This window comes from Podarcis filfolensis (assembly GCF_964270895.1).
Source record: "Podarcis filfolensis genome assembly, chromosome: 1".
In the NCBI taxonomy this organism is placed as follows: Eukaryota; Metazoa; Chordata; class Lepidosauria; order Squamata; family Lacertidae; genus Podarcis; species Podarcis filfolensis.
This window is the reverse complement of record NC_139604.1, coordinates 107,269,496-107,285,429: the sequence shown is the minus strand read 5'-3', so window position 1 is coordinate 107,285,429 and position 15,934 is coordinate 107,269,496. Positions and strand designations below refer to the sequence as shown.

Genomic DNA, 15,934 nt, shown 5'->3' with positions numbered 1-15,934 from the left:
GTACAACAGGTCATTTTTCAAACAGTCATCTTGCTTCTTTTTTTTCACATGTGATACTTTCTTCTGTCAGTCCAAATTCAAGTTCCACCAGTGAGTTAGGATCCTGTGGATCTGTGGCTCAGCTGGCCAGTTTGCATCACAGCTGGGCTACAGATAAGGGATAAAATCTTCATTCTTTGAAAATGAGGTCAACCCTGAAACACTCAACCTGAAGACTTTTTGTAAATGGCCTCTAAAATTTAATCACATACTTTTGTACTGTCTTTTGAGTATTACCAAAATTTATTTATCCAGCACAAAATAACAGCATTTCTGATATTTTCACTACCCATTGTCAAATTTGACCTTGTAAAACTCCATGTTAACATTTGCAAATGTTTTTCTCTTTCACTTAAGTAAATATATTCTAAAATATACTATAAAAAGGACATTTGTAAATATATTATTTTAAACAACAGCCAAAAGTTTGGACACTAATTTTTACAGCAGGTCAAAGCAACAGGAACAAAAAAGGCAATGGACCAGCCATTGCTTATTGCTTCTTTGACCTCCTACAGGATCAATTATATTCTCCAGATATAGTGATTTTCATAGTTGTTGGGCACCACCAGGCTTCCACGCTAGCTTCTCAGAACAGCAGGATAATAAGTATTTTAAAATCCTTCGTTTTTGAATTGCCAGATGTCTCTAACTCCAGATCATTAAAGGACTACAAAACATAATCAGTGTCCCTTAGAGTGCATCTTAGCTTTTAAATGTTGATGTAGCAAAGCATTTAATCCTCTATGTTTGTAGAACTCTCCCCCCCCCCCATTAATAAGAGTATTAATTTTAGAAATAGAGGGTGGGATTCACCTAGGCAGGCCTGTCAGAAGAAGCACTATGCAAGGATTTCTGCATATACAACACGGCTCAGGGGGTTGGGAGAACCCCCAGCACAGTGCACAAGGGGAGAAGAGAAGGGTCATTCCTTTTGGCAAGCTATAATGCTTGTGCAGATGGAACATTCACCATAGCACAGTGCTGAATATTAGTGTGAAATATTGCTGTTGTTGTTGTTATGTGTATTTCTTCCCTTCTCTTCCTCCCATAGGATCCCAGCACCATGAAAAAACAATATTACAATCGCTCAAAGATCTAAAAATATGTCTCTGAAATATAAAACCATAACCAATAGCCAAGCAAATGTGTGCATGGGCTAAATTTATCCCAGCAGTAATCGAATGGACTTCCACCCAAGATTGTTGGCTTCATCTAATAAGAATGATCCGTGTGATGCACAACTTAAATGAGTGGAATGAGGCTCTAGATTTTTCTAGATTCGTCATGTGCTCTGTGGTGCTCATCCAGGCCCTACTGGGCCTGCTGGAAGCACCTTCTGGAAATCAAGGGCATTTGGGGGTGGTGTGCATCCTCATCTTGGTCCAATAGTTGCTGCTTGTGAAGACCAGGAACTGGGAGCTTGAGCAAAGAGGGCTTTAATAATACATGAAGTATTACAAATTTAAGAAATAAATAATATCAAAACTGACTGTTGGGAGCTTCCAATGCTGATTTTAAAAAACCATCTGTTTCCTCAGGCTTTCGCTAGCAGCCAGCTACCACCACTGGATCTTTCTGCCCTGAATTTCTCTAATATCCGTGAAATTGTGTTGTTGTTTTTCTGTTTAAAATTGTTTTAATGTATATTTTATCTCTGGAAGCTGCTTTCAATATTTCTTTCCAATAGCAGGCAATATAATGGCACTGTTAAATAAATATTGAAAACCGCTAAGAGCTCCCGAGGTAGGGGTAGGGAACCTCAGACCTGAGGGCCAAATGTGGCCTTCCAATCCTCTGTATCTGGTCCTTGGGACTCTCCCCAGGCCACAAAACCCTTAGCGGCCCAGGCACCTCACAGACTCAGCTTCATTCACTCTGTGAGTGTTTTTGCCTGACTAGAAGGTGCCTTCAGTTCTAATAATGCCACTTGATTGCCAGAGAGAACTGTGCGGACGGGTGTAGAAATGAGCCTTATTGTACAAAGGTAGAATTCACATTCGTTATTTGGCCCACTTTTGCCTCTGGTGGTGCATGTGTTTGCCTCTGGCCCTGCCCACCCCTGATATGTGGCCCCAAGAAAGTTGTCCAGAGAGGAAAGTTGCCCTTTGGCTGAATAAGATCCCATCCTAAACCATCAACAGAGTGGAGGTTCCCAGCACCGTTTCCACATTCCAGTATAAATCACTCCTCAAAGCTAACAGCCCACACCACTTACTCAGTACCATAACCCATACCCCTCCTGCATTATATCTTTCTAACTATTATCATTTATTATTTCTCTCCCTCTCTCCCTCTCTCTCTCTCTCTCTCTCTCTCTCTCACGTACACACACACACACTCTTGTCATTTTCTCTCTGTCTCTTTAAAATTAAATATCACCCTGGCTCTGCCCATGCGGGCAAAGTAACGCTGAAAGGAAAGTCTGCAGCTGAGAGGGGATTCGAGCTGCCTCGCTGGGAATCAATGAGGCATAGAAGGCTCTGTCTAGCGCCTGAAATGCTGAAAGGAACCGGGGCGGATCAGTAGCGGCTGAAAACGTATTCAAGAGAGAAGAAAAGGCCCGTCGCAGAAGCCCCATACAGCCAAAGCAGAGCGAGAGAAAATCATGTGCCGTATTTTAATATATCGTCTTTCTATCTCTCCCCAGAGTTCTGAGTGAGGGGGGAACAATTTTGGGGAGGCCATGAATAATACTGAGGGGACTTACTGTATGGCAGGGCTCACCAGGGAATAGATTCATCAAATACGTTTATCAATTCATCGAAGACATATCGAGTAACAATACACATTCTTCCTCTTCTGGGTAAACGCAACCAAACTCAATGTACTCCTAAGAGGCTTCCAATGGCCAGCGTCTGTGCTGGCTACCTGCAGACCAGGGGTGAAAGATTTTTGGCCGTCCATGTGTGTTGTTGGACTCACATCTACCTCAGCCAGCATGGGCATTGATGGGAGCTGTAGTCCAGCAGCATTGGGGAGGGGGTTGCCCCAGGTTCTCCATCCCTGCTACAGGCATTCAGGGTGCTTGTTTTAATCCATAAAGCCCTCAGAATCGTAGACTCATAGAATCATAGAACTGTAGAGTTGGAAGGGATCCCAATGATCATCTAATCCAACCCCCTGCGATGCAGGAATCTCCACTAAAGCTTCCAAGACAGATTACCGTTCCGATTTCTGCTTAAAAACCTCCAAGGAAGGAGAATCCACCACCTCTCGAGAGAATCTGTTCCACTGTCCAACAGCTCTTACCACCAGAAAAGTCTTCCTGGTGTTTATTTGGAATCTCCTTTCTTGGAACTTGGATCCATTGGTTCGAGTCCTAACCTCCAGAGCAGGAGGAAACAAGGTTTTGACCCAACATAGTATTCAATTTATGGCCAATCATAATTTCTAAGATCTACTAAGAATTTACAGTCCAAGACACATCTCTTCCCTTACAGACCCACCAAGGTTCAAAAATGAGCACCTTCCAGAAGCAATAATCACATTTCATTTGTGTTAGCTACTGGCAGCTGGAACTGAGGTGATAGCGGGCAAAGGTCTTAGCAGAGTTATCTGGTTTATATGGTTTTAACTGGTATCTTAGCCATTGTTTCTACAACTTATTGTTGCTTCCCACCCACAGCCAAACCAGACACTTAAAAAGCACAAATATTTGCCAGCTGGGCTTCATGACAAAGCACACACCTTGAAGACAAAAATTCCCAAGCTCAATCCACAGTATCCCTGATTAAAATGGTAGAAGGGTGTGGTTCAGTGGAAGAGCCTCTCCTTTGAATACAAAAGGTTCCAAAGTCAATCCCAGCTGTGAATTTCCCCTGCAAAACTCTGGAGAGCCATTGCTAGTCAATTCAGTTAGGACAATATTGATGTACCAACGGTCTGACTCAGCACCAGGCAGCTTCATACACAACACTGTTCAGAAAGCAGGCAGGATTATTTGAACAGCAAGTGTCAGTAGTGGTCATAAATTGCATTATGATGTCACAGTTCAGTAAGGGTCAGGCTACAGTTTGGGCAGAATAATGTGGCCTTGGCTGAGAAAAGGCCTATCTCTCTATACCTCACAACCCTAAAATTCCCCCATCTCTACTCACATTACCAACAAAAGGCTATTTGGGGGCCTGCCCACCTACTCAGATGTGCCCTTGCCAATCTGAACTACACAATCTATGGCAACATCATTCACTCTCCACAAGGTGAACCCATGACAGCATGTTCCTTTATATGCACTCCTGCACCACAAACAAACAACCCCAGATTTACTAGATGTTCCAGTCATGCTGCACTGACTGCATTTCATCCTGCCCCATGGCATTACAGGTAGGTCTACCCCACTCACCACCTCCAAACGCCAACACACCCTGCAGCCCCATTCTCCACCGCCGACCCTTCTCAATCCACCCTAGAGACTTGAAGCATGATCACAAATGAAGTTGGGGAAAAGTAATCTGATTTACCAGCCATAAAGCGCTCATGGTTGACATAGCCTTCCTTGCCACCACATGGCCTTGGTGTAAACGGCAACAGCTATTTATGTGGTTATTATGGGGATTTATTTGTTTTTCATTCAGGGTTAATTAGGGGGCTTTCGAAAAGGAAGGGCTGACAGTGCTGTCTGGAAATGGTTATAGTGCAGCAAAAGGCCAGCACAGCTTGCCCACGTGTAGCATTTTACCAAGAGCAAGCTTGCAGTTCATTTTAACAGCGCCTGCCATTCTACTGGGGGAGAGCTCCATGTAGGGCGGCCTCAAGACATGTTGCTAACTGAGGGAAAAGACAAAATGGCATCTCTTTCCATTCCATATACAGAAGCTGACTGGAATGGCAAGTGAGTTTTAGACCCCATCTGCACTATACACTTAAAGCTGCCTCTTTGAACAATCATGGCTTCCCCCAAAGAATCTTGGGAAGTGTAGTTTGCTATGGGTGCTGTAACTTGATAGGACACCCCCTATTCCCCTGACAGAACTATAATTCCCACACTGCCCTGGAAAGAGGAATTATTAAACTACTGTGGGAACTGTAGCTCTGTCAGTGTGAATAGGGATCTCTTTGCAACCTTAGCAAACAACAGTTCCCAGGACTCTCTGGGGAAAACCATGACTGTTTAAAGTGGTAGGATACAGCTTTAACTGTATGGTACCTCAGTTCAAAACTGTCAGTGGGACAGCATCACCACATGTGAGGGTTGCAGCCTAGCTTAGCGGGGCAGGGCAGGCTGTGTCCTCCAGCACCTTGCTGTCCCTCCCAGCCTCTCTGCATCTTCCACCTAAGGCAGACATCTAATGTTGAGACTGGCCCTGGTTCCATGGTTCTGCCACAGGCCATCTATATTGCCTCTGATGTTCCATTCCTATACCTACCGTTGCTCTAGGGATGAGAGAGAAATTCAATTCAGTTCACCTTTGAACGTGAACTTACCTAATTCACACTTTCTGAAACAAGGTGCAAACTGAAACAAAGGCATCTTCCAAAAGTTGCACTTCTCTTAGCCAAACACTGTGTACAAAAGTGTCTATGCTAGGGTAAAGTGTGCATATGTTTGTGAAAACAACATTTTAAAAAAATATGGGGCAGATTGTTTTTTGTTTTAAATGTGCTTATTAGGCGAAATTGCATACCAAAATGTGTATACTAGGATAAATTTGCACTAAGATTCTGATAAATGATGTGGAAATCTGGAGAACCAAACTTAAGACGGAAAAAAAGAGAAACTGAGTGAAATAGAAATTGACAGATCTGCCCATCCCTACTTTACTCTCTGCAGCACACTTAGAATCAATAACTTCCATTGTCAATGGGTGCTTCCAGATGTGGAAATTTTGCAGCACCCAGTCACTGCTATTCAGTGTTAAGCTGGAAGGAGAATAGCAGCCCTGCTTCCAGACTTCTGGAATCCAAATAATATGTTACAAAGCATTGAATACTTCCTTTTCCCCTCACTACACTGCTAATTATTATTGCTTCCTCACCCTCACTGCAGGGAGGGATGGGATAAAACTGATATATGTTCTCTGGAAAGGGAAGGGTTAAAGTGATAGTGTTAACTCCTAGAGTTGGACCACAGAGAAGGAAAATTATAAAGACCATAACTGGGAGGGGTTAATTATTTTGGGAGGGGGGAGCTGGATCACCTGAGGTTGGTGGGAGGCATGAAACAGAAGCAGAACAGGGAAAACATAAACATTTTTGTTCATTACATGACATCATGCAGATGCCCATTAAAAGGTGAGTGAACACCCTGTGGCCATTTCACAACAAGGGCACTATGTAGAGGCAGCCATGGGGTCTTGTTTCCTGACCTATAGGGTGATGACCAAGGCCTGGAGGAGACACTCTAGCAGCACAAAGCAGATATCAGGTTCCAGGTACCAAAGGAAGGATCTGCAAGACTCAAAAGATCGCCCACAAAAGACGGGTGTTGCTTTGACAATGGCCTGAGCAAAACTGGCACGCCTATGGAGTGGCCAAGCTTTAGCAACAAGGCAACAAATTTTAAAGGGACCCACTCTAGCAAAACAGGGCTCAGCAGCTCAGTGGTAACATGTCAATGAACTCTGGCCCACAAACATTCATATGGTAATAAGGTAGAAGGCCGTCTGTGATTTGCTGGTTTGGATCAATACTGTCTCAGACACTTTTACTGCAATGCAGCCTGCCAAATTGTCTTCTATCTCCTGTCTGAAATCATCTAACCAACTGTCTCTCACTGCCCCATCTATGCCTCTGTATCTGACCCGACCCATTTAACTGTTCTGTACCCACTTTAGACAAACTCCTTAGCTCATGAACACTGCTCAGCCCCACTGATACATTGGTGGTGCAGCTGCTGAGTTTGCTGGCAATCAGATGAATACTGTAGATTTAACTGACCCCCATTATTCTTGTCCAGTGAATGGGCTCCCAAGGGGGGTTTCCATTTTTGTTCTACTTGTGCCACTCGTATCTGTTCTGTGGCCCAGGCTCAACAATTCACACCTGGCCTGTTTTTCGCTAACTGGGTGTTCTCAATAAGGTAGAAGACATGAATACACTCTGAAACTCTGTGCAGCAAGTATTGTCTGTCTCCAGTTGCTAAGAACAGCAGACTCCCACAGCTGCATCTTACAAGCTACACTCCCAAGAGCTATCCCTGTATTAGATGTTAAAACAAAGCAGGTTAACCTATGGGCTCTCCAGATTTTGTTGGGCTCTATCTCCCATCAGTCCTAGCTAGTCATCGTCTTCTTCTTCTTCTTCTTCTTCTTCTTCTTCTCCTCTTCTTTGGCGATCACTTGTAGCCGAGTAAGATTGTCTTCCATAAACACAGTTTTAACAGATTCAGGTGGATAGCCGTGTTGATAATAACAAAATGAAATAATAAATAACAAGATGAAAGATGAAAAAATCTTTTTTAGTAATTCCAGTGGCACCTTAAAGATCAACTAAATATAAGCTTTCAAGGTATGAGCTTTCGTGTGTAATACACACTTCGTCAGATACGCTGAAGCAGAGGTCGCTTCAACCTTATAACTGTTGATGACTGTTATGGCAGTTGGTTCCACAGGGAAGGGCAAGGGATTTTTAAAGGGATAGATGACCAAAATTAGCTTTAGTATGTATAATGGGACATGAATCCAATATATCTATTCAGACCAGGTCTCTCCATAGTTTTTAGTTTGGTAATGAGTTGTAATTCAGCAACTTCTCTTTCAAGTGTATTTCTAAAATTCTTTTGTAATAAGACAGCCACTGGCAGAGGAAGAGGGGGGCGGGGGAGTGACCGCCCGCAGCACTATGATCCCGGTGGGGTGCCATTGTGGCCCTCCCCCCACTGTGCTGGGCGCCACGCCCCCAGGACATGCGCCACGGCCCTGTGGGCAGCATGCCACGCCCCCAGTACGCGCATCACGCCCCCAGGATGTGTGCCACACCCCTACGGGCGGCACACCATGCCCCCGGGACAGGAGGCACATCCCCCAGGATGCGCGCCAGTCATGCCCCTGTCTGTTCTCCGCCACTAAAGACAGTCACTCTAAGATCCTGCACACAATGTCCTGGGAGATTGAAGTGTTCTCCTATTGGTTTCTCCGTTTTATTATTCCTGGTGTCAGATTTATGCCCTTTGGCATAAAGTTTGCCCTGTTTGTCCAATATAGAGAGCTGAAGGGCACTGTTGGCATTTGATAGCATATACAGTGGTACCTCGGGTTACATACGCTTCAGGTTACATACGCTTCAGGTTACACACTCCGCTAACCCAGAAATAGTGCTTCAGTTTAAGAACTTTGCTTCAGGATAAGAAGTGAAATCGGGCTCCGGCGGCGCAGCAGCAGCATAAGGCCCCATTAGCTAAAGTGGTGCTTCAGGTTAAGAACAGTTTCAGGTTAAGTACGGACCTCTGGAATGAATTAAGTACTTAACCCGAGGTACCACTGTATAATGTTGGAAGATGAACAATTTAATAGGCCTGAAATTGTATGTTTGATGTTATTGAGGCCAATAATGATGCTGTCCAGGTGTATGTGGCAGCAAAGTTGGCATCTAGATTTATTGCAGGCTCTTGCGCCAGTGCCCATGTTAGGTCTGGTTGTTGTATTATTGTGTGTGAGGAGCTGTTTAAGACTGGGTGGCTTTCTGTAGGCAATGAAAGGTTTTCCTTCCAGAGCTTTGGAAAAAGAGCTGTCATTAATCTAAGAGATGTTGCAAATCTCTGATGATGCGTTGAACTGTTTTAACTTGAGAGCTGTATGTGATTACTAGTGGTGTTCTATTGTTTTCTCTTTTGGGTCTATCTTGCAGCAAGGTTTTAACACTGAGTCCATAAGTGACTGTGGAGGCCACTTCTGGATCCACACGGCCTTCCACAGTGGGGACATTGGCTTCTGATCACAGTGTGGATTTGCCAAGCATGCCTTCCTCTTAGCATGTTTCTCCCTTGTGTCCTGAGTTCGAGTGTCTTCAAAGCCCATGCCACCTTTGGTAAAGGCTGTTCTCCAATTGGAGCACTCACAGGCAAGTGTTTCCCAATTGTTGGTGTTTATACTACATTTTTTAAAATTTGCCTTGAGACAGTCTTTAAACCTCTTTTGTTGACCACCAGCATAACGCTTTCCGTTTTTAAGTTCGGAATAGAGTAGTTGTTTTGGTAGACGATAATCAGGTATCTGCACAACATGACCAGTCCAACGAAGTTTATGTTAAAGAATCACTGCTTCAACACTGGTGATCTTTGCTTCTTTCAGTACATTGGTATTCGTTCACCTGTCTTCCCAAGTGATGTGTAAAAATTTTCGGAGACACCGTTGATGGAATCTTTCAAGGAGTTGGAGATGGTGTTTATAAGTGATCCATGTTTCACAAGCATACAGTAAGGTTAGTAGTACAATAGCTTTGTAAACAAGCATTTTGGTTTCCTTGTGAATGTCCCGGTTCTCAAATACTCTGCATTTCAATTGGGAGAAAGCCGCACTCGCAGAGCTTAGGCGATGCTGGATTTCGGCACCAATGTCAGCCCTTGTGGAAAGATAACTGCCCAGCTAAGAGAAGTGATCGACATTTTCCAACGTTACACCATTGAGTTGGATTTATGGTGCTGCAGAGGGGTTATTTTGTACTTGTTGGTGCAGCACTTTGGTTTTTTGGATGTTGGCCTATGGTCAGGGATGGTTAGGTATTCATCAACACCTAAAGAATCACAGATTAGCCACCTCTGTGTTATAAAGTGTGATGCACGTTTACAGCAGGGACAAGTATAACTCACTGCTAGCAATGGTGCACTCAATAACCAACAGAGGTCTGTGACAATCACATTATGCTGCACATAGCACACAGCAATCTCAGCAGTAACAGCTGTGAGAGCTAGGGGGAAGAATCTGCATTTTCGCAGTGACAAAATACTTCAGCTTCAGCACTGCAAAAATGTGATATTTCTGCAACAGAAGCACTACGTTGAGAAAACAATGCCTGTATCCTTAGCAACAAGCGGACGTGCATTTATTACCAGAAAGCAGCAACAAACCACTGTTTAGTGCTTTCAGTTCACTGTACTACCCAAAATTAGACAAATTCATAGAAGGCAAGGCTATCAATGGCTACTAACCATGATGGCTATGTGCTATCTCCCTAGTCAGAGGCATTTTGCATCTGAATACAAGTGGCTGGGAATTGCGAGTAGCTGCTGCACGCTTGTTCAGCTAGCAGGTTTTCCTTTTTATATATATATACATTTTTATTGGTTTTTTTAACATATCATTTCCAACAGTCATATAACATACTGTATTTTTCGCCCCATAGGGCGCACCGACCCATAGGGCGCACCTAGTTTTTTTTGGGGGGGGGGGAAATAAAGGGGGAAAAATTCCTTTATTTCCCCCCCAAAACCAGGTCAGGGAATCCAAACCAGGTCGGGGAACAGCAGGATGGCGGCGCTCCGCCTCCCCGCTGTCCCCCGAGCTTGTGGGGTTGCCCGATATCTGCACTCCCACGGAGCTCCCAAGGCTTGCGGAGAGCTTCCTGAAGCCTGGAGAGCGAGAGGGGTCGGTGTGCACCAACTCCTCTCGCTCTCCAGGCTTCAGCAAAAGCCTGCATTCACCCCATAGGACGCACACACATTTCCCCTTCATGTTTGGAGGGGGAAAAGTGCGTCCTATAGGGCGAAAAATACAGTAACTTCTTATACAATGTTTTAGACTTCCATCAACACCTCTGATGATTTTTCATTATCACTTATTCTGCATTTCTTAATTTCTCTTTTACTCTTAATTGTCATTAACTAATAATTCTCCTCATAGTCTTTCTTGCAATATTTCAGATAATCCTTACAAAACCTCTTGCAGTCCTACTAGTGTAATCTGTTCATTACAATTACTTTTCAAATAGTTCGTATATTTACCCCTGTCTTCTAAGAATCTCTGATCCCGCAGGTTTCAAATCCTTCCTGTTAATTTATCTAGTTCTGCATAGTCCGTCAATTTCATCCGCCTTTCTTCTTTCGTCGGTAATTCTTCTTGCTTCCATTTTTGTGCAATAATATTCTTGATGCCGTCATTGCATATAAAAACAACTTACAATCCTGTCTTTTAATATCATCTCCTACAATGCCAAGTAAAAATGCTTCTGGTTTCTTAATAAATGTATATTTCAACATCTTTTTCATCTCATTATATATCATTTCCCAGAGGTTTTTCACTTTTTTACATTCCCACCACATGTGATAAAAAGTTCCTTCCTTTTCTTTACATTTCCAACATTTGTTACTTGTTTTATACATTTTAGCTAATTTCACAGGTGTAATATACCACCTATACATCATTTTCATCACATTTTCTTTCAAAGCATTGCATGCAGTAAATTTTAATCCTTCTTTCCACAGTTTTTCCCAGTCTTTTAACTGTATATTATACCCAAAATCTTTGGCCCAGTGTATCATCACCGACTTTACCTCCGCATCTTTCAAATGCCATTCAAGCAGCAATTTATACATTTTAGACAAAATTTTATACTTATTATTCAATACCCCTATTTCAAATTTTGATTTATTATCATCAAATCCTTTTTCTCTCAAATCCTGTTTAAACATTTCATTGACTTGGTGATAATGCAGCCAGTCATTCACATATCCTTTAACCTCTTCATAAGATTTCATTTTCCATTTACTTCCTTTTGTATTAATTTTTCATATGTAACCCAATTTTTACTTATATTTATCTTTTTCACACTCATCACTTCTAATAGAGACAGCCACTGTGGTGCTTTACGTTCAAATAGGTTTTTATACCTATCCCATATTTCAAATAGAGATCTTTGGAATATATGGTTTCCAAATCCTTTATGGACTTTTGTCTTATTATACCATAAATATGCGTGCCAACCAAATCTATCATAACCTTCCAAATCCAATAAATCTGTATTTTCTAACAACATCCATTCCTTTAACCAACAAAGTCAAGATGCTTCATAGTACAGTTTCAAGTCTGGCAGGGCGAAGCCCCCTCTTTCTTTAACATCTGTTAATAACTTATATTGAATTCTTGGTTTCTTCCCCTGCCCAGCTATCAGGTTTTCCAAAGGCATCTGGTTACACACTGTGGGTTCGTTCACACATCCTTTTGTGCCATGTTTCTAGGCGCAAGTCCGGGCTTTCCAGATCAGCATCCAAGCAGGTCTTTTTTTGTCCCAGCACTTTTTCAGGAAAACCCGTGTTTTACTGCTAAAATGTAGCAAGCGGCAAAACTGCTCAGGCACACACCTGGAGAGCCCAGACCTGTGGCTCAAAAGCATGGAGCAGTGTGGATGAGCCCTGTGGGATGCTGGACTAGACATGCCATTTGCCTGATTCAGCAGGGCTATACTTATATTCTTATTGCTCGTGCTTGGCGGACAAGTCAATACATGCCTATTGTCACACATACCCCTTTGCCCAGGTCCTCCAAGATCACTTGCTCAATCTCCTGCCTGCTGCTCTGAGGGGCTTGGCTGTGCAGCACCTTGAGTGTGCGAGTGTATTCCTCAGGCAAGAGATAGTCGAGAGCCCCCAGGTGCTGCCCCACTTTGATGAAGGTGCCCCGATTGGCACAACACAGGTCTCGTAGACGTTCTGCAGAGCGCAGATGCACCTGCAGAGGGGGAGAGAGAGGGAGGGAGGTTGAAAGACTCAGAAACATCCAAAACTTTGACTGAATCCCTTTCTTCCAACCATACGCTACCTATTTCCGTATCTTGTCTTCCCAGGCTGCCATTTTGCTTGTTCTGGGTGTGCGTTACCATAAAGCTCCCTGTGTTTACCATTAGAACAGGACGCATCTTTGGGGAAAACAGACACTGTTTTCTCCAGGATGCCCCCACAATTGCAGACCAGGGCTTGATGTGGGCCAGTACCTACACGCGTATGCAGACTGCAGGCATTAGAAGTTCTACATGACCACATCTTGTCTCCTCAATAAGCACCAAGCAGACAGTGCTTTAAGGTGGGTGGGGAACCTCAGGTCCAGGATCTGAATGCAGCTCTCTGGGCCTATCTATCCCTTGAGACTTCCCCAGGCCAGACACCCTCCCCTCTCAGTGGCCTTGCTTCAATCCCCCCCCCCAAATGTTTTTGCCTTACTGGAATGTGTCCTTGAACCCTGATGGGGGGCAGGGAGGGGTTGTGAGTGTGTGCAGAAACTAGCCTACTGTACAAAGGAAAAAGAATTGACTTGGGATAGTTCAGTCAGTAGAACATGAGACTCTTAATCTCAAGATCGTGGGTTTGAGCCCCATATTGGCTAGAAGACCCTCGTAGTCTCTTCCAACTCTACAATTCTATGATGCCCCCAATTTGCTCCACCTACTTTTGACTCTGACTCCACCCACCACCGTCATGTGGTCCCCAGAAGGGCATGTGGACCTCAGGTTGAAGAAAGTTGAGTACCCCCGCCTTAAAGAGGTACACAAACATGCAGGCAAGATATTTGGATTCCAGTCCCTCGAAAGCCTGGTGCTCACCACTTCCTTACACTGGGCTGCTGAAAGCAGAAGCTGCCATTCCACCTGCCTCTGCAAACCCCCTTGCAGCGGTTGGGCGACGGTGTGCAAAAAGGCAGCTTTCAGCTCTAGACTGAAAAATAATACTCTTCCAAGGAGCAGGAAGCTTCTGCCATGTGGTCATGAGTACAGTAGCTATATGCAGCGTGCCTTACATTGCTCCCTTGATGTGGTTGTTTGGAGTGACAGAGATATCAAGAGAGAAAGAAAGCTTGGAATGGATTGGAAATGAAAGGGTGCAGACAGGGCGGGAGGAGAGAAGAGGGGGGGGGGAAGAGAGGGATGGAGCCAGAGCAGCTGGGCAGTTTGTCACAGTACAGGGAGTTCAGCCCATTACAGGGAAACAGCTTTTATGCAGCTTGGATAATTGTCCTCGACACTGTCTCCAACAGAGGAGAAAGCGGAGGGAGGGGGATCAGCAGCAAAAGCAGGGAGGGGCTATCTATAGCTGTCCGGAATTAACTTGCATTTCAGAGAAAGGAAGGGCAGGCTGGGCACACTTGAGGGAAAAAACGCCACTTCAACCCAGATATTGCTCGTGGTGAGAAAGCAGCAGCAACAACAACAAAATTTCAGGAACTGTACAGAGTGTCAGGGCTACTGGGAACACCCACCCACACTCCACACACAAAGCAAACACACAATTAAGCCCGCATGCGAGCGCACCAGATTGAGCCAAGGGAGCAAAAGAGACATCTGACCCCAATGTTGATTCACCTCCTAAAATGTAAGCTCAAAATCTTTTTTAACTGCCAGTTACTAGCAAGTGATTGCCTTGCAGCCAAAGTGTCACTGCAAAGGAAGCATGGTTCTGCCATATGGCAATTCTGCCTCAATCCAGAGACGAGGAAGTTCATGCGAGCAAGTCCCACTGGGATTCCTGCGGATTTATAACACTGGTCACCAACATGGAAATAGGTACTGAAAGAGCATTTTCCCTCCTTTAAATGTTCGGGTTGAAGAACAGGCCACAGAACAGATGGCAGCCATGTCGACAAAAGACATTGTAAGGCCAGGTACTCCAGCCAAACAAGAAAAAGAAGATTTTGAACGCCATTTGCAGTTCATTGTGTGTACTTGACATGGTAATTAACAATCCCTGGCCATGACGCTGCAAAATACAATTCAAGCTACTAGCTTTTTTTCAACCTGTCCAGCAAGTAATGCAATAAATAACTTGAGGAAAAAAGTTTGTTTCTTGCCATTTCCAAAGCATTTACTGAACAGATAATATTTAATGCTACTTGACAAAACAAACATCCTGCACATTATTCACTGATTGCAATATGTACTTTATTATGATGATGATGATGATGATGATGATGATGACTGAATTAAAGAAAGACTAAAGGTCAAGCTCAACAAGATGCCATTCATACAATTATCTATTGCATGCATGGCTTTTAAAGCAGTAAAGAGTGGTCACAGCAGGGGCCCCAATCCTGGCGGGGGCAGGATGAGGATGGAAGAGCTCTAACCTTTCTGCCCCTCATGGTGGTCCCAATTCAAATCAAGGCCTGCTTCACCTCTTCTTTGCAATGGAGGGAATTTATATTATGTACAGTGGAGAGCAAAGATTTAAAGTCTCCTTATCGACTATCACCCCTACCAGATTCCCAAATGGACCACCATGCCTCATTTTTTTAAGGCATTAATGTAATTTCTAATTGTGTGCATGGCATCTTGTCTACTTCAACCCTAAGGCTGTGTTCTAACTAGAGTTTCCTTGTACAACTTATGCATTGGTGTAGTCCTAAACTGGAAATACGGAGAATGGTAGTTCAAGAGTGACGTAAGTTAAGGAATCCTCAATGAATCTTCTAAGAAAAAGCAGGATAAAGGTGGCAATTGGCATAGGAATTCCAGCTGTTTACTCTGCTGATCCTACTGATTCCCAGCCTGTAGGTTATACTAGGAACATTCAGCAATGAGATTAACACAGTTCTATCCTACGTAGCATGCAAGTGTCCAGCGCACTGAAATGACATTCAAACAATTCATTCTGAAAATGCCCTGGAAGTTGCTCCTACTGCTCAAGTTACTTTTAGCTTCTGTAATGAATCATATTAACGAAAAGACAGAAAAAACCAGCCATGCCTAGTTTAGAGAAACCAATATGAAGGGATGATAGCCTTGAAATATCTGAAAGGATGGGGATAAAGAAGATGAACTGTTCACTCCAGCAACTTAAAAAATATAATAGAGTTTAAGCTGCAAGAGCACAGAACTGCCTAGGGTAAATTGACCAATTAAAATGTAACAAGTCATCAGATTGGGATGGATCTGAAACAACACAATCTAAGATGCCAAGGGACTCAGACTAGGGACTCTGGAAGTAGAGTTAAAACACCATCAAGGGCAGCTCACAGTCTGAAGGAATTATTTG

At 43.7% G+C, this 15,934-nt stretch overlaps 1 protein-coding gene and 1 long non-coding RNA gene across 5 annotated transcripts in view; one reads left to right on the top strand and one right to left on the bottom strand.

Moving 5' to 3' along the window:
- ADCK1 (aarF domain containing kinase 1) overlaps positions 1-15,934 on the bottom strand; it is a 106,489-nt gene that overhangs the window by 51,723 nt on the left and 38,832 nt on the right. For all 4 annotated transcript variants that reach the window (XM_083615681.1, XM_083615679.1, XM_083615680.1 and 1 more), the window contains one exon: positions 12,438-12,641. In XM_083615681.1, the coding sequence (XP_083471807.1) occupies positions 12,438-12,641 (204 nt within the window). The remainder of the gene's footprint in view (positions 1-12,437; positions 12,642-15,934) is intronic.
- LOC310766575 lies at positions 74-14,763 on the top strand. Its single transcript, XR_014550266.1, has 2 exons — positions 74-4,365; positions 14,330-14,763. It is a non-coding gene; the product is annotated as an uncharacterized lncRNA (long non-coding RNA).